The sequence below is a fragment of the Astatotilapia calliptera genome, chromosome 15, assembly GCF_964374335.1.
Source record: "Astatotilapia calliptera chromosome 15, fAstCal68.1, whole genome shotgun sequence".
Lineage (NCBI taxonomy): Eukaryota > Metazoa > Chordata > Actinopteri > Cichliformes > Cichlidae > Astatotilapia > Astatotilapia calliptera.
Window position 1 is genome coordinate 2,974,953 of NC_137436.1, and position 19,787 is coordinate 2,994,739.

General features: G+C 40.3%; 1 protein-coding gene across 1 annotated transcript; it reads left to right on the forward strand.

Annotated features, from left to right (window-relative positions):
- The first annotated feature begins 666 nt into the window (after positions 1 to 666).
- Positions 667 to 17,502, forward strand: sptlc2b (serine palmitoyltransferase, long chain base subunit 2b). Its single transcript, XM_026142310.2, has 12 exons — positions 667 to 953; positions 4,730 to 4,924; positions 5,167 to 5,321; positions 7,823 to 7,971; positions 8,388 to 8,512; positions 9,843 to 9,936; positions 10,535 to 10,640; positions 11,875 to 12,094; positions 12,465 to 12,591; positions 15,528 to 15,663; positions 15,828 to 15,957; positions 17,075 to 17,502. The coding sequence occupies exons 1-12, from the start codon at positions 810 to 812 to the stop codon at positions 17,186 to 17,188; spliced, it is 1,695 nt and encodes a 564-aa protein (XP_025998095.1). The 5' UTR covers positions 667 to 809; the 3' UTR covers positions 17,189 to 17,502.
- The last annotated feature ends 2,285 nt before the right edge of the window (positions 17,503 to 19,787 follow it).

The window sequence follows — 19,787 nt, forward strand, 5'->3', positions numbered from 1 at the left end:
ATTGCACAGTATACACAGTGACGCATTGTTTTGTATCTTCTCGGCACATAAAAACGTCAGCGGAAAAAGGTGTTCAGTTGACGCCAAAGCGAAGGTTATTCTGGGTTATTTCCAAGGCCCGGGCTTTAGGACGTCCAACGCTAACGAGAGGGTGGGCCTAGCAGAGAGGGAGGGAGGAGTAGAGTAAGAGCTCTCACACTGTTCCTAATAAAACGCAATGTCATCACGTTGTTAAATCCCGCCACGAAATTTGCAGATTATGTTTCCTGAGCTTAATGGCAAATTGTTTGCCTAAAAATTGGGAGAATCGTGACAAGTGCTAATTGCAATGAATCCAAGACCCCAAATTAGTTATCATCACTTTTCTTGTTATTTGAACAGCAGCTGTTACGTAAGACATAGCAGGAAATGTATATAAGCAGTGACAGTCGTTTCTCTCTTCTCTCTCTCTGTCTCTCTATTTCTCACACACACACACACCACCATATATGTGTGTGTGTGTGTGTGTGTGTGTGTGTGTGTGTGTGTGTGTGTGTGTGTGTGTGTGTGTGTGTGTATTTTATCGTTCATTGTTTTGTTTAAACGATAGGAACAATATTTTTTGACTTAAATAGACGATCTTTGTCCTGGAGTAACCGCATTGGCCAATAACACCATTGAGGGGCGGGGATTTCCGGCAGTCTCGTGTCTTCATGGTTCATAGTGGGCGTTGAATAGCGTCTTCTTCTTCAGCTCATACTTCACGATAACGTTACCCAAGTTAAGCTACGTCAAACCGGGAAATTTATAGGTTTAGCCGGTCGACGAAGATGACGGAAAGTGCTACGAGTAAGCTGCTAAACGGGGACATTTGTCACCGGACCTCGAATGGTAAAAAGGCCAGTAAAAATGGCTTCGTGAAGGATCACTCTCTGTTTGAACAGCCACAGAAGTATCGCCGCCCCAGAGACAAGGTAAGGCCCAACCGTCAACTGCTAGGGCACATTCATATACAAACAGCTCTTCAGCATAGTTTGAATTAATCCTGTTAGTGTTAGCCTGTGAGCCGTTCGTTTGTATTACTTCTGTTTGTACTGTGGCCACATACTCCTGTGAGGGAGTGTGTTTCCACAGCAGGCATGTGAGTGTGAGTAGCTGCCATATGACTGTGACCTCACGAGTTAGCTGCCATGTCAATGAAATTAGCCAAGACTGAAGTCTGGGCAGTTGGTTCACGTCTTTATTATTATTGTTATTATTTCATATTCCGTACGTTTGTTTTACGCTTTCGCCTTCAGCGCCATTCAGCATAGAAAAAAACTGTAAACCACCGTTAGATTCCTCTTCTTTTGGACATTACTGCTGGTATTTTCCCTCATTTCTAACTTTTATATTTTCAAATTATTCAACTTTATTCAACAAATATTTATAATGTATTTCAGTGGGGGAGACTGTTCAAATCTTCTTTCAACTTACTCATCTTTCATCTCTAACTACTTCCACATACGATGACCTACAGACACAAAGTTTGAATGGTGTCTGTGGTGTTCAAAGTTGGAGTTTAATGCTTTTTTTTTCACCCGTTTCAGAGTTTATAATGGGTGTCTATGGAATGTTGGCAATTACAGTGAGAAAAGCCAAATGCCAGAGTGGCATAGATCAAAAGATGCACCTTAAAATCTTCTCTTTCAACTGCTGCTGTGTCCACAGAGTTTGGTCTACAGTTATCAACAATGCATCTTTCAAAACTAACACATGTAACCTTTTTAAACTGTGGATGCAAGTGAAGGGAGTAACTTCTAACCAACCCATAGAGACATACTGTGTTGTATTTTTAGTTAGTTTGTCTCAACAGCAGGAAAGACTCCACTTTTTAAATTGCTCCTGTGGCCATATTTATGACAGCAGGAGCATAACGAACACACTGTTGTGTGTCTGTAGTGGATTCTCCCCACATTTCAGTGATTTAAAGAATATGAACTTTCAATATTCATTCAGATGTTTTGTGATTCTAAATTTCTTTTGGTATTGGTCCGCTTTTTCTCATCTCAATTTTAAAGATGTTCAGCTACTTTCCAATTTTGAAACTACTTCTGTGTGAACTTTAGCTCTTAACTGTTCTACATTTTAGCCTTCAGGTGAATGATTCGGCCTATTTCAGCTCATTCAATATGACATTACATTTCAGCTCAAAACATTCAGCTATCAGCATTCACACTGCAGTTTCTTCAGGAAATGCATTCTCTGGTGATCTCATACAGTCTACACTTTTAGGCCTAATACTATAAACCTCAAGCTAGCTGTTTAAGTTAAAATTAACTTGTACGTACTTTTTATTTTTAAATAAGCATTTCTCTTTAACATATTCCAATCTAGAAAGTCACTACTGTGATTCTACCTTGTATTGGGTTTTACTGCGCTGTATAGGCTACATATACTTATGCTGTCAAGGGGAGCATGCCACCTGATCAGGCCTGACTGCAGTGGAGACTTTTTTCTGTAACTTTACACTCTGTTGTTTTTCACCTCTTGTGTGTATATTGCACCTGTGCCAGGTGAAATCAGACAGGCCTTTGTTTGCGCTGACCCCAGTATGAGACGACTGAGGTCCTGCGGAGTTATTACCACAGAAACCTATCAGTATCCTGGGAGAGAAGGACACCACTACTTTCACATGACACTTGAGCAGGAGAGGAATGTCTTCAGGCTGTGAAGGGTGGGGTCCTTCCCTTTCATTCCCAAGGCAGGAATGAAACCCACAAAAAGAAAAGAAAAGAACTCTTTTTGAAAGTGTTTTTGTTTTTTTGTTTTTTTTGTGGTAGTGGAGGTCTGCCTTGTGTTTGTTGTTTTTAGCTTGTTTAAATTAAACACAGAAGGGAGACAGCATTAATCCAACAGCATTCAGAATGCTGATTTCAACACTAATGCATTTACATTACTAGATCCAGATTTTGTGGCTATATTAACAGCTTAATCCTTAAAGATATATATAGATGCTCGTTTTAACATCGTCAAAGTTGCAAATAATGAAATGAATGTATGTGGCGGTAAAGGCTGTGAACCAAAAGATCAGTTTAGAAAAGTTTCTTTTTCCTACTCTTGCCTCTGTGTGAGTCACTGGTAGCGAATATGGTCATCTTAGGGACACGAGGCTGACTGCTGCCCTACCCACCTGCTCCTCAAACCTTCAGTTTATGAGGGCGGGGCCTGTAATGAGCTGGTTTAAGGCAAAAAGTAAAAGCTAATGGAGTCCCAAAAAAAAGAAACCTGGAGCTAGAAATGCGCACATTAGGACCTCTTTAATTTTATTTGGCAATGTCAAACTGGGTGATTGGCCTTGGTCATTGTTATACATGGTATTTACACTTAAACTGGAATTGCTGTAAATGGTGAAAAAGCGTTCTCCTGTGCCTGCTTTGATTGGGCACTCTGCTTGCTGCTGTTAAGGCCTTGAATTTGTTGTTGCTTCCTGGTGAGACCTGTGTTTGATGGAGGAATAGGGCTGTTAATAATTTCTCTCTTTTAGCAGCACTGTTTTGTTTTTTAAACTGTTTCCTTCAGTCAGCTAGTTGAAATGAGTGTTCCCTGTTGATCGAGTGCAGTATTTAACACATTTTACAGTAAAGACTGGATTTCAATGACGGATCAATAATCACGTATGACAAGTTTATCAAAAAATGGTTGGAAGAAGGATTTGAGCTTGCAGAGTGAAAGATCCTTTCAGCTGACAATTAGACATAATTTGTTGTGTCTGATGTGAACCGTACACCAAGAGCTGCTCTTATTATGTATACAGTGTAATATGATCTGCTGAACTGCAGAGGAAGCATGAGAAAGAGCAAACATAAAGGGTTGTTTTTTGGCTGTTTCTCTGGGTGCAGTTTCAGTGATGCTCGTCTATAAACAAATGGGACCTCTGGTGTAGTTTTTATTTTATTTTTAAACAGAGTAAATCTGAAGCCAGGCAAACTACATCTAGTCTTGTTGGCTGCCATCGGTATGCAACAGTCTGTTTGAACAGTGCACTTGAACAGGACTGTTTTGTGCTCACTGCTTTCAGAAAACATGGCTGCCCGAGTGCTATTCTCTCAGTGCTGTTTCAGTGAACCTTTACCTGTGTGGTTGGGTTTAGTTACACACCCTGTGCACACACATGCACGCTTCTCTCCTGGTCATAAGCTCAAAGGTGTTTCTCGGAGAGGCATGACTGGTCATATGCGATATGGCTGCTAAGCTGCAGGGCAGAGCAATGTAATGAGTAACTGCCCTCATCGGTTTACTGTTACCAAAAAAATCAAATAGCCAAGCTTTTTTTATTATTATTTTTTTCAATGTTGTGCTGCTCCACCAATCTATGACCACATTTATATCACCTCACAATCCAAGATCAATATAACTATTCATAAAGCTCAGTGACTCAGAGCCCTAGAGGGAATGGGCTGGGGGGGGCTGCAGTGACACAGGAATGCCTCAGTGTCCACGAATATATGTGCTTATTGTGTAACTTTTAGCTTTCTGACAGTCTTTGCAAGACAAACTCAAACTCCAGCTTAAACCGGAGTGACCGCTGTGTTTTGGAGTTCTTGTATAGTAGTAGTAAGCGAACAGATCTGGCGAGATGCGGAAATGGTCTTAAATCTATATCTCACACTCAGATTGGCTGGTTGAATCTGCACAAAGATGTTTAAATTTCACTTGTTAATTGAAATTGAGATTCTAACCTTTTGTTTTGTTTTTTGTTGACTTCCAGAACCAAAATGTCCCCCATAATTCCAGCTTGTACAAGAAACCATTTGTGGAATCCTTCGAGGAGACTCCTCTATGGGTTGCTGTGCTCACCTACATGGGCTACGGTATCCTCACCATCTTTGGCTACCTCAGAGACTTCCTTAGACACTGGGACATTGAAAAGTGCCATGTGGCCCGTGAGAGAGACGAGCAGAAGGTAATGAAGTGTATACTGAAGTTTTTCACATACAAGACAAATTCAGGGGACAAATTCCAAACAAGACAAAATAATCTAGTCGTCCTACTTTTATTGCAACATGTTTTATGTTTGAATTTTGGATATTTGATGAGTTGGTGTTCATGTTATGTTGTTTTACATCTGGTTCAGAGATTGCTCCTAATTTAAACTGTCAAGATTATGTTAGAAATCGTCTGCACTTTCTCGCTTTCTTTCTGCAGGATTTTGTCCCCCTCTATCAGGATTTTGAAAACTTTTACACCAGGAATTTGTACATGCGGATCCGAGACAACTGGAACCGCCCTATCTGCAGTGTTCCTGGTGCCAAGGTGGACTTGGTAGAGAGAGTAACTCACGACTACAACTGGACGTTTGAGTAAGTCGCTTGTTTTTTGTGTTGTTTTTGTGGTTCTTTGTCTCCATGTGTTTATTTTGAATAGAGGTGTTTCACACGAAGGTCATTACTCCCCTGAGAGGTGTGTGTGTGTCTGTTCCATTAACATGCACTTTAAGTCACTGACCTTGCAGTTCTGATAATGAGAGTGACGTAGTCTCTCTGAGGTGTGTATTTCTGTGTCACTGATTTACACTCACAGTTTACTGACCTTGTGTTTCTGATAGTGAGTGATGCAAGGCATGATTCACGTGGTTATGTTGAAACCACTGCTTTCTGTCACATGATGTCCTAAGATACACCCTACACAACTCATTACAGTAAAGTATGAAAGAGAAATCATCCCTGAACATGCTGACATCCCAAAGCAAACTGGCAGTCGGTCCTTTAAAGCCTCAAATGTATTTCCCTTACACCTGTAGATTTCCAGAGGTACTATTTAGGAAAATATGATTAGACGATAATGACGAACCAAATTAGATGAGTGAGTTGATCATTTTTATTTCTGTGTTTACTTCAAGGGCGTTCAGAGTGCTTTAGCTCAGTGCCCTAAAAGAGCAGCTTACTTCTGTAAAACTTTAAATACAAACAGATTCCTGTTCTGCCAGGAATCTCTCGGCATACAGTTTTTGTGCTGATGTTAATGCCAGAGGAGGTTTGGAATTCTGTAGTTAATGAGTCTGCAGAGCTTTGGCGACTTTTACCTACGATTAGAGCTGGGCGATATAAGATTTTTTTCATATCACGATATGTTCTTTTCATTTCAGGCGATAACGATATCTATCACAATATAAGCCAAATAACTATATTTGTAAGATTTAAATGTGCTGTTGCTCACAAGTAAAATGTGAAATAATCAGCAGCTTCTTTTGATTTAAATATTTATTTCCCATAATAAGTTCAACAGGGTAGATGTACTTAAGGAACATGAGACTTTTTCAGATAAATAAAGGCAAATATTGCAAACTACACAAAAGGCAGCCGCTAAAGCGTTTAAGTTTCAAAACAGAACAAACGAAACAGACTAAATTGTCAATTCCACTTAGAAACAAAATATTAATTCTAAAAATAAATCTTAGTTTGTTTTACAGAAGAACAGACAAAACTGACTAACTTTTGTCAATATCAAATAAACTGAGAACTAAAAGGAAATTCTCAATCTCTCCTTGTTGTATAGCTGAGCTTTTCAAACAGTTTTAACAGTTACTTTAGTCTGACAAAAGCCGAATGACGAATTAGCGCTTCCAGTCAGAGATTGAGCATGCACTGGTTTATTGTATTTCCAGACTTGCTTTCAGCACAATTTACAGTGCACGCTACTCTGTTTTTTGTCAGACTTGAAATAGCCGAAATACCTCCACACTACGGAACTTCTATGGCTCTTCCGTTCGACAATCTCTCCGGCATTGGAACCATCATCTGTTTTCTCTTCGGTAACCTTCGGTCACGCTCGGTTGATTTTTCTCTAGTCAGTCATTTCCTCCATTACCGCTGGCTGCTTCCCAAACAAATACACATGTGCGGCACGTAACAAGTCACGTGACGCTGCGGCTGTGATTGGTTCGGCTCTGCGCTACTTAATTTGGATTGGCTGTTGTTCCTTTTTTTTTTTTTTTTTTTTTTTTTTTTTTTTTTTTTAAAGAGGACAAGAGAGATGAGGCCTATCGCAATAGTTTAACGTTTCCTCGATAGAAAAGTTATTTCGCAATACATATCGTTATCGTTCTATCGCCCAGCTCTACCTACGATCCACCGTAACTTTAAAAGGTCCACTGCTTTGTAGCTGAGTTGTTGTGGTTCCTAAATGCTTCCATTTTGCAATAATGCCACTTACAGCTGCTCATGAAATGTCTGGGAGGGAAAACTTTCATGAACTGACTTGTTGCAAAGGTGGCATCCTGTCACAGTGCCATGCTGGAATTCAGTGAGCTCTTTAGAATGACTGATTATATCACAAAAGTTTGTGAAGGCAGACTGCAAAGCCAGGTGTGTACGGCATTTGGCAGTAGGGCTGAAAACAGGTGTGGCCCAATACTTTTGTTCATAAAGTCCGGCTCTGCTCTAAGTTTCTTTCTGTTAAAGGGGATGTTGTTATTTCTCCCTATTGTAGGTAGCACGAGCTAGCACATGCTACCTACAATAGGGTACAGTAGGGTCTTTATAATGTTAAGTGATCTGTAATTAAAGAGTTGAAAAGTTTATTGACAGCTACTGAATTTAGTTCAGTAGCTGTCAATAAACTGCTCTGCTTATTTTAAAGACTATCATTCTTTAAAAATATTTCTCTGATTAGTATCTATTGTTTTAAAAAATGCAGCATACCTGCCAAATTCTATTGATAACATAAGTTTATTGTTCCAATGTGCATGATAACATTGGAAGCTGAAATGTAAACACTAAAAAAGATTTGCATTGCAAAATGAGCAAACAAGGTTAAAGAAACAACTTTTTTTAAAACCCAATTTTCTGTCTCTTCCCGTCAGGCATACAGGCAAAGTGGTGAAGGACGTTATCAACATGGGCTCATACAACTACCTCGGCTTCGCTGAGAACACCGGAGCTTGTGCCGATGCTGCTCTCGAGGTCACAAAAATGTATGGAGTGGGAGTGGGCAGCACTCGCTGTGAGATGGGTAAGGGGTGAAATCTTTTGAATGTTGACATTTGGTCTGTGAAATCCTTCTTGTGATTCGTCATCCTTCAAGGATGCTTTTTTCCACTATGAGTAAAAGTGGAATTGCCCAGACTCTCCACTTCCACTTAAACCGCTGCTCCACATTTGTTTTCACTTTCAGGATGCATCAGTAGCCACAGCTCAAGTGCTGAAATAATAATCTGTGATGGGAGCTTTGAAATTCAAATCCTTTTACAGTTCAGCACCTAGTATGCTGCTCTCTTTTTCTCTTTTTTTCTTTACTTTTTTTGGGGGGGGTGTAGCTTAAGGGAAATGGACTGACTTCACCGATATGATAGAAAAGGCAGCGTGACTTAGAGAAAAGTCTGTAATTTAAATATTAGAGGAACCTGAAGAGCTGCTGTGATTTTTCAGGAAACTTGGACATCCACGAGGAAATGGAGCAATTGGTTGCCAGGTTTCTGGGAGTTGAGTCAGCCATGGCCTTTGGCATGGGTTTTGCAACCAATTCCATGAATATTCCTGCTCTCATGGGGAAGGTGAGGAATTTCATTCACTTCCATTGTCACTCAAATGTATTCATCTGAGTCTGTACGTATGTTATCACGTTGAGCCCTTTGTGAGTGTTGGTAACAGCAATTTCTGCTGAGGAAACCCACCTCTTCCTGTATAAAGTGAAAATGGGATACTTACTGGATACCAGGCGAAGATCCTGCCCTCCCACAGAGCTACTGCCCAATGTCACTTATAAATGTAAAACTAAATACTTTACAAAGGCCTTGCCAAAACAGTTGGAAAAAAATCACTCCATTCATAATACATCCTGGTCAAACAGGTTTAATCGGGGTCTCTGGGTGTGGGGCCTGGGGTGTTGTGTTGGTGGGAAAACCAAAATGTGTTTGGCACAATCATGCATTCAGATCATAATTCAGATTGCAGAGGCTGCCAGAGGGGACAGGATTAAAAAAAAAAAAAACAACAACAAACAAAAACAGGGTATTTTTTTCAGATGGATAGCCACGCTTGTAGAGTTCAGGTTGTTCTAAAACCCGTTAGTTTCTGGGAAAGTTTTCAAAACATCTGAGTGTTGGAATTCCTGTTGTTCCAGCCGTGATGCTTTTCTTCTGTAGCTGGTGGGGAGGTAGAAACCTGTGCTGATAGGCGCGTGTCACTGCACCTTGTGAGTCAGAGCATACGTCTTTATGACCATTAATGACAAACGTGGGAAAGGGAACAACATCGAGACTGACATTTAATCAGACTGCTCTGGTCATAAACATTAATAAATTCTTAACTGTGGTTGTCACGTTTCTACTAGCTCACATCCTTGTCCTCATAGTGTGATGTTGTAACGAACTCGGGTTTTCATTGGCTAGAGGAACTTTTATTTGACCGTTTGGGCGTGTTGATTTTAAGAGCTGGGCAGGCTGCCATTTTGCTATGTTATCTTTTTTCGGTTTGTTTGTTTTTTAAACGGGTTGGTATTGCTTTTAATGATGTCTTTTTTGCTTTCAATCTGTATGAACTTAACAATTATCGATCCATTTTTTATCTGTCATATTTAATTCACTCTTCAATGTAATAAAAATTCACATTGCCAGGCATAGTGTGTCAGTTACGCGACTTCTTCTTCTTGTAATATTTGCCTCTTGTACTAAAGGCTTACCATAAGTGTAACCTAAATAACAATAGATCCATCCCTAAACAAGGATGAGCGAAGATAGTTCTTTAAATTCTGAGCTATATACATTTCTGGAGAAATGATGGCGTTCTGCTGTTCTGGCTACTTGGTGAGCTGCTAAAGTTACGTGAAAATGTGTAAACTTTGTCGCTTTCATTTGAAAAATTCATTTCTGTTTGCGGTTGTAGGGTTGCCTCATCCTGAGCGATGAGCTGAATCATACGTCGCTGGTGCTGGGTGCTCGTCTGTCGGGCTCCACGATTCGGGTCTTCAAACACAACAGTGAGTGACTTCCAGTTTTAAACCTCTGACCTGCAAGCAGTTGAGCTGTATTTTGCGTTACACCCAAAGCTTGACATTACACTGGAGACAAAGGATTAGAATGGATCTTTCAACTCTATGCAACAATTAACAATAATTCCCGTTAAGTCAAAAGGATAGCAAAGACATTCAGCGTGGGTGTGTGCGTACATTTCAGCATGCTGCTTTTATAAAATCCAAACGATTTTTTTGGACACTTGCTTACTCACGTCTGCAGTTATACATTGACTGTATTGTTTCCAGTGCTAAATAACACATTATAGGGTGTGGTTATTTTTCGGCTCAGGATAAAAACATGACACACACACACACACACACCTGAGATCATGACGTGTAGTCAGCAGGCAGGAACCAAGCTGTGTGGCTTCTGAGAAAATGCTCTGTGATCATGAAATATTGACAGAGTTGTTCATCCATTTAACACAGGTCTCATATTTCTGTTGGGAAAATGTTAATCCTTAAATTTGCTTGTCTTTTCATTACTTGGCTTTTCTTACTGTCAGTGATTTAACGAGTAACCTAAAACAAACATTTATTCACAAACTCCTTTGTGTTGTAGACATGCAAAGCCTTGAGAAGCTACTGAGAGATGCCATCGTGCACGGGCAGCCGAGAACCCACCGACCCTGGAAGAAAATTCTTATTGTGGTGGAGGGCATCTACAGGTGCAGACAGCAGTTTTTGTGGTTTTTCAGCACGATAAAATACTATTCTAAAGCATTACACTTGCCTAAACGAAATAATGTACTGCCTTAACGAATTAGCATAGATTATATGCTGTGTGAGCTGGTAATGTATACTTAGTCATTTCAACCTCATAAATACTTCAAATCAAATTAATCATTAATATTTTATGACTATACTACTGTGGTTGGGTGTAAGTTGTTACATGACCATCTGCCACTAGCCAAGGCAGACAGCTGCACCCAAAGAGATAACAATTAGCCACTTCTGATATCATGACACATAGGTGGTGTTAGCAGATTGGTAGTTTAATATGTTAGCTTCTTCAACCACAGCTTCTTTTTTTGGGTGGTGTGGGACTAACATGGATGTGAGCTGGTTGATCGGTCTTTGAGCAACATAGCAGCTGTCTGTCTGTGGGAACACAATGAATATGACTGCACATTTACTCCGACAGCATCCTAGTGCAAAGACAAGTGGAAGACAAAAACAACAAGCACGCATGCTACAAACTTTACCCGAGTCATTTAGACAGCCGTTAGCACATAATTCTCCTAATGGGGACCTGATATGTTTAATATGCTGCTGAGAATATAGCCCAGAAGAAGCGTATAGTATAGCTTTTATTTTGGAAAGAGACATTTCTCTGTAATAAACTCTCTTTTCCAAAGATGAGTGATTCCTCGATCAGATTTATTTTGTTGTTTCAGCAACATTAAATTTAAAAACTGTACTTTTGAGTTAAAATATATATTTATAATTTTAATAAATGATAAATTAAAAAGGCATGAACTTTTTTTTTTGTATCACCAAAGTACCGAACCGAACCGTGAATTTTGTGTATCGTTGCACCCCTAATTCCTTGTTCTTTGAAGGGATTTACTATAAGGACAATCAATCCTGTTGATCAATATAGTTCTCAGACCAACTGCCTGAAAGAGTCAGTGCCCTTTACTGATGCAATGTTAATGGAGTTTCATTTCCACAGGGATTTCTAGAGTTAAACCTTATGTTGCTAAAATAGACTGTACTCACCTATGCATAAACAGCCCTGCAAGTGTTAGGCATGTACCTTTTAATGTCAACTGCTTTACACAGCAGCCTTCTGGTGCTTTGGTTCAGATTGTGGGTGTTTGTTAATAATGGCTTTAGGTTTGTTGCAGACGTTTAATTTAGTTTCTTTCTTCTTCTTTTTTTTTTTTCATAATCCTGAAGTATGGAGGGGTCCATCGTACGCCTGCCGGAGGTCATAGCTCTGAAGAAGCGCTACAAGGCCTACCTGTACCTGGACGAGGCTCACAGTATCGGCGCCCTGGGCCCTAATGGCAGGGGAGTGGTGGACTACTTTGGCCTGGATTCCAAAGATGTTGACATCATGATGGGAACATTCACCAAAAGCTTTGGGGCTGCTGGGGGATATATTGGAGGCAAAAAGGTTAGTGAACTGCTGACAGTTTTCAGAAGGCTAAGTCTAGTCTGTGCAATGTGAAGTAGTCAAAGCAATGGTTCATGGTTATTACAGTATTGAGACACTTACTCATAGTCAATAGCTTGAGTAGTTTCCTAACTCCTAAATTGCTTAATTCAGTGTTGGCCAACAGTGTTTACTGGTAAAGTAGAATTCAGCTTCCTGTTTTACAAGATAGGATCTGATTGAGTGTATGCTTTCATTTTGAGCTAGAAACGACAGTTTGAAAAACTCAAGTATGCCACGTTTAAAAATAAAATAAAATAAAAAAATCATGTCCCAACTGTCCTAGTGATACTTCCCCCCCCCCCCCCTCACTTTAATTGCATTCTGTCAGGAGCTGATTGACTATCTGCGCCGCCACTCTCATAGCGCCATGTATGCCACCTCTATGTCCCCTCCTGTGGCCCAGCAGATAATCACCTCTATGAAGATCATCATGGGAGAAGATGGGACCACACTGGGTAGGTGGAAAAACTGCTCACAGCTGTTTGGAATACTGGAAGGGAAGTGTAGACGGTGTTTTTATCCATAAACTGTTTCTGATAACTGCTTATTTATTGTTGTGCAGAAACATTTTGGTGGTCAAATTGCAAATAGAAGTTTTGTTAATTAGCCTGGCAAATCAAATATTAAAGTTGAATCTTTAAAATTTTAATTACAAATGGTTTTTGGTATGGTTTGGGGTTTTTTGTTTGTTTTCCCCCTGCAGTTTTGTTTTGGTTGCAACACTTAAGAAATCACTGAAATTTTAACCTTGTGTTTGTGGTCAGTTTTCCTGCTATTATTTGACCTAACCACAAGATGGCAGTATAGACCAGTCATTCAGCTATTATTCTGCAGACATATTGGTGGGTTATTGGATGCAAAGTTACTATGGTATTGCTTTTATTTAATTTCTAATCAACTTTGCCAGCTTTTCTACTCCTTCATACGGTCTATATTTTATCACAGCTAAGAGATAAAAGCCAGTGTTATTAGCTAACTGGTAAATATTTACCTATACATAAAGGTGTGTCAGGCCACTTTATCAAAGTGCGTGTGTGTGTTACAGCTTTCTGGGTGTGCTGTAAATGCTGCACAGGTACATGCCCATATTATATAAGAAACAATCTGACAGTGTCACGTGTGACTGCAGCATGGGGTGCAAAGTTTAGTACAAGACACTTCTGATTCTGATTTCTAAATATGTTTAAAAACTGTTGGCTTACTGATGATGGAGTTTTAGGCTCAGAATTTTATCAGGGACTGAGAAATGCAGTATTTATTTATTTATTTATTTATTTATTTATTTTAAAGTATCAGACACATATAGATTAGTTGTCCATGGTACTACGTGTTATAAACATTGAGATTGGAGCGCGCTCTGCTGGACAAAGCATGTGATGAGACCAGATTACTACAGGCACTTTTTTCTGCATTATGTTCTCTTTAAAAATAATGAGAACAAGTCTTGGCTCGAGGAGGGTGGCTATCTGCTGCAACATGTTGAGTTAATAATAAGCTCACCTACAACGTTGATTCTAAATGAACTCTTCCCAAGCCCAGTTGCATATTTGACAACATATACACTGATAGCAATATATCTGTGTTGGTCTGAAGTTAGCTGAGAACATTTGGCAAACCAACATATGTTGGTCAGGCTCTGAACTTTGTGTGATTGTGGCTCTTCCATTTGGTTGTTAACGGTTCCTTTCTTTTGTCCAGTTCAGTCCAGGCTGATGGAAGGCTTTATTCTGCCCCTCCCCTCTCCCCCTTTATGGCTTTCAGATGTGTGTTTCTTTGTATATGTTTGTGCTCCTTCACGCTGTGGGTACAAAGCAGCATGGTGCTCGCGACCAGAGGTCTGTGCAGATCAAACTCTGCTGGACTCTCCTACACACACACAAATAGATGATAGGGTCTTGTTTTCTTGCAGGGTGGGACCCCTTTACTCTTCACAGGGCTTGACTGACTTGGAGTTCCAAAACATGCTGATATAAGATGAAATGAAACTCATTAGGCATAGGAATAAACATCTGGTGTTAACTTTTGTTACTGTCTTTCTACAGTGTCATCAGCTTTTCCTGTAAGTTAGTCTGAGAGGAGTAGGCCAGACCAGCTGACCTTGCAGCATTGCAGCAGTAACTATTACAGTTTGATTGGTTGCAGCCCCGTCAGCCCTCGAAATGAAACCCTTTGAAGATCCAGGCGCTGACACAAAGTCACGAGTGACATTTGAGCCGCCTGCGAAACTGTTGTTGTTGCTGAAAGCCTGTAAGCTTATATTAATCAAATGTATGTAGACAAAGCTTTCATCCGTATATAAGGAGGTTTAAGAATCTTCCACTCTTCTGTGGATACCTTTGGATCCCCTGACTGGAAAAGAAGCATGTGGTTAAGTGTAATGTCAGACTTTGTTGTGTCTCTTAGTGCTCTGAAGCTGCTGTTTCTGCTCCATTTTTGAGCACAGCCAGGCAGGCGCTTTGTGCCATATGGTTATTTGTTGGGTTACGATGCTATCTCTGGAGGCTCAGACAGACTCAGTGAGTGAATCCACAACATGCATCAGGTTGACACATGATTGATGTTGACCTCTTGACCATAAAATATTAGAGTTCTGTTTGACTTCAAAGCTAGTCTTCAAATAACTAGAAGGCTGGAAACAATGTGGCCCTCTTGAGAGTTTTGTACTTTTTTTGTTTGTTTGTTTTTGTTAACATGGTTTTGCTGTTAGAACCACAACTGCGTATTTCACTCTGGATCAGTTGTGCTCAAAAGCGAGCTAAATTGAGGAATAAAGACGTCATGAGTGGTGGTGGGAGGGGTCTCTGTAAAGTACACACTGCTTTCTTCACTTGGCTGCAGAAAAAGAGCAGATAATGAAATTTTACGAAGCTTACAAGCACCAGTAACCAGAACGGTGTGGTTTAAAGGAGCAGCACACCCTCACAGGTGCTTTCACTCTGGCTGATTAGACGTCTGCTCAGGTTGTCTGGAATGCGTGAGATCACTGAAGTTCATGTACTAATAAAGTGCCATAAAAGTGTAAGTTTTCCTGTTCTGACAGGTGCAATGGGGAGTGAGGGGTGGGGGGATGCCAATCAGGAACAATTTGTACTGAAGAGGGCTTATCAGGCAGATTTAGTGAAAACACCTGTGTGGTTGCACCATTGATGTGGAGGGGCTTTAATCAAGGCCGGGAGATGTTACTTGGTGAATACTTGAGGTCTCCAATTGCAAAAAAGTTAACTTAATAGAGATTATAATATTTAATTTGACAAAAATGCGAAGAATCAGTTGATACTTCTTCAAGAGGAAGAAATCTCAGGGAGTAAAGAGTAAACTGACTCAAAAGATTGACTCAAAATTGTGAATAACTCTTCTGAAGCCCAGTTGGATCTCTGTCTACCTTTTCCAGGTGCTGATCGCCTCCGACAGCTTTCACAGAACACCACCTTCTTCCGCAGAAGACTGCACGAAATGGGCTTTATCATCTATGGCAACGATGACTCCCCCGTTGTACCGCTGATGCTCTACATGCCGGCCAAAATCGGGTGTGTTTTTTATTTTGTTTGTTTAGATTTTTTTGGGGTATAGCTGCACAAGAGCATATGCTCTGTTTTTAATATAACCTTTTACTTAATGAGAACATTAATCGTAGATCCATCGTATGAATAGCAGCACACTGCCCTTTGTCTAAGTTTCCTTTGCTTATCAGCGCCTTCGGTCGGGAGATGCTGAAGAGGAACATCGGTACAGTGGTCGTCGGCTTTCCCGCGACGCCCATCATCGAATCCAGAGCACGCTTCTGTGTATCAGCCGCTCACACCAGAGAGATGCTCGATACAGTAAGTCCCATTTCTAACATGAAACACAAGAGACAAAAGTTTACTTTTATCTTCTCCCCCCCCCCTTACTCATACTTGCAGCATGGGCTGTTTTTACTCTAAAAGTTAATCGTATCTGTGTGCGCATGGAAGCAGAATTGGTGCAAAACTGAGTTGAAAATATTGTTCACTCTTTTAAAAACAGTTTGCAATGTTGCTTTGTAAAGCACGACCTAAAACCAGAGCTTTGCAAAAGTGCCACTTCTGATCTGCAGCTTCCAATAAGTTCTTAAATATCATCAAAGACGTAAAGAGAGGGGCACATCTGATCTCTTCTAAGTGGTCTCCTTCACCACTGAAGCCAGTTCAAGAGTTGTTGTTACAGGATAGACTATTTGATTGCTGAAGACTTAATTTTATCCTCAATGTGATTTAAGAGTTTGTTTTGATCCACTGTGGGTGATCATGGATTCCTGCACTTTTAATCAACTGCCTGCCTGACCGCTGACTGACAGCTTTTTGTGCCTTGCGTTCGAGTCCATGTATGTGTGAGCGTGCCTGTCGAATAATAAATGCTTCCAATATGTCCTTTTATTTCGAAGGAACCTAGAAGGGCCAAGCTGTCTCTAAAGATTACAGCGTGACTCAGGCAGAGACTTTTATTTGAGCTGCTCTGTCTCTCCAAAGACACTTCATTCATCTTACTGGGAAGCTTGTCAACACCATTTGTAATAGTCCGTTTAAACGGCATCAGGCCTGCCTTTGTAGCAGAGCTTCTAGGAGCCGTTTTTTCCGTCTTTGGAAAAGCCAGGCAAAGCGTGGAATCAGAAAAAAGGTCAGGAGGAAGGTAAATTGTTTCCAGGTGCCCTGCAGTGTGTTGCAACACTGATACAGTCTCTGGTGGAAAGAAGTGTTCAGTTGTGGTTTATACAGGGAGCCTTCTGTTCACCTCTGCTTTTGGACTCCTCGCCTCCTTCAACACTCTGACGTGTTAGAAATCAAAGCCAGTCTTATCAGTCTGGCTGAATCCCTTAAGTTTTGGCATGTGTACCGTCTTTTTGTTTTGTTTTTTTACTGTGTGGCTTTCTTCTTGTATTTTGGATCGAGATTAACTGCATTCTTCCTGTTGCTTTGTCAGGCATTGGAAGCCATCAGTGAAGTGGGCGACCTCCTGCAGCTGAAATACTCAAGACGTGAGCAGGCTCTTCCCTCGCTTGGGTGGATGTCCGAGGAGAGTCTTCTTCAGGACTGAGCCTCGTCGTCCTCTTCTTGTCACACAGAGCGTGTTTTCCTAACTCACTGGCCCCTCTCTTAGCGTTTCTCGTCTGATATCAGTCTTATGCCCCCACGTATTTTTGTCTGAGCCAGTGTCTGCATTCATGCTATCCATATTTGTTCACATCAAACTCCAGTGGACTCAAAGCCAAAGTCCCAACAGCTTCACCGCGACCAAAATCAGCCACATGCGTCCGTGTCCGTTGTTACAAAGTCCATTCAGAGCCTTCCAGTTTGTCCTAACTTATTGCGACTGCATCTGTCTAACATAAAGTCTTATTCTTGTGCGCACATTGAATGTGTATCTTATTTGTGCAATAACAGCAGCAGCGTGGTGTTTCTTTGTAATTCAAATAACTCAGAGCAAGGTAGAAGAAGCTCTGCCATGACTTCCTGCTCTTGCACTCTTGAAATCTGATCATAGCTCGTGCTATGATGAAGTCGATAGGAAACGATCATATATGTAAATATTATTTATCACAATGTTGGTAATACTGCCTTGGGGTAGCATCCCAAACCTCAGCGAGAGATGCATTATTTCACGGGAATAAGCATGTGTATACTATATGTATTTATCTGCTTTTACTTGAACAGAGAGATTATTGGGTTCTTTTACCCAACCAAAGGTTCTAAGTATATGTATAGATATGTTTTCTAGCCTTCCTGTTAAAATGCAAAGCAGATATTCAAAATTAAAACATTTAACAGGGAAAGAATTCCAGAGAGGAAGACAAAGGATTTTTTTTAACTGCATATTTTCTAGAAATATTTTTCAGCTTTATTTACGGTTTACACCTGCACTCAAAAACTTGAGCCTTGTGTCTTTAACATTTCTATAAGCTAATGAGCTACATGTGATTTCTATCTTGTTTGTTGCTTTCTCACCTGCTGAAATCGTTCTCACTCAAGCGCTTTCATGAGAATCGCCAATCTGAGCACGCTGTATGCATGACGATGTAGGGCTCATCTGATATACAGACAACTTTATTTATTTAACATGTGTTTGTCGATCGTTAGCGATCTCTTTTATTTTTTTTATTTGTGGAAACCATTATCTGAGTGGAAAGTGTGTTTCAACTTGACTACATGTCTTAACTTCAGTGCAGCACTACTGACGGGCGTTTTGTGTCCAGATGACGTAGTCACTGAAAACCTGTAAGGTTTGTTTGGTTATAGTCCAAATGTCATTGGGGTTTTCTTTTTGGTTTTTCCCTTCCCCCACTTTATCATTCACCAGATGTTATCATCCTCTGGAATGACATTCCATATCAACCTGCTTTTTGTGTCACATTTGTTTTTTTGACTTTCTGTTTTGGTCCGACATTACTGTGTAAGGTCACCCCAAACATGTGGCTTTACAAGCCACTGTCAAACATTGTTCATCTGAGTGCGTGTTGTTTTTGTGTGTTTATGTTCCATCACTTTATTGATTTGAGCTGCAGTGTCAGTGTAGCCATTAAGAAACCTGGCCAGCGTCTGGCCAATTCCCGCAAACACTCGATGAAACACAAGTTTAGAGACGTGTGTGTGTGTGTGTGTGTGTGTGTGTGTGTGTGTTTAATGTTTTGGGCATTTCAGCACAGCGTGACTGCTATTTGCTGGTCTTTTAAACCGTACATCCATCATACATTAGTCACTTTTTTTTTTTTTTTTTCTTTTTTTTTTTTGGTCTGTATCATTCCAGTACTGTGTTCCCACAAAAAAAATAGTTTGACTAACAGATCGGTGATGCATTTGCTGTTAACAAGCAATAAAATGTGGAACACTTCATTATGATCTGTATGCACCCTGACATAAAACTCAGTTTCCTGCAGGGCCGTGCAGTATGTTAAGTCTTCACATTTCTGTCCATGGAGGCAAAAAAAAAAAAAAATGTAATTGCAAACAGCAACACGGCTGTTTTTCTCAGCCTGGTTTCCCCTCACTGAAACTGCAGGTTTAATGTCTGCAGAAATGATTCAAATGCACAGCTGCTTACAATACCTGTAAACTTGCTTGCAATGACCAGTGGAAACTTATCTGTTGCTTTTGCCTTTTGGAATCGTATTTGGGTTGGAGATAAACCACTTAAAGGAGTTTATAAAGCCATGATGTTTGTTGACCGTGCTGTTGGAAATGGTGCTGCAAAGATTAAATCACTTTCTTTGTATCAACTTCTAGAAAGACGTTGTGTTTATTTACCACACACACGCAGACTGCAGGCACAGCTCACGAAGAATACGTTACAAAGGCTTCTTGCCTTACAAGTCAGCATTCCTTACAGTCCAGTCATTGGCTGCCCTTTAACCTACTTTTAAAGCAGTGACACAAATTTAAATTGATTAAAAAATTTCACAGAGCTAAAGCTGAATAATTCACTTAACAGTGTTGTCAAGCTCATCTTACATTCGAGGGTCATGCTTTGATCTTAAGTAAGGAGGACAAGTAAGAATACCCTCTGTCAGCATAAAGATGTCTAACTTCACATTTTATCTCTGAGATATCTCATTATTAGGACAAAAAGTGCAGTTTCTACATCTCAGTTTACCTATATAAAGATGTAGTAAATGAAATAAATCTGTCACTTTGGGCTTAAA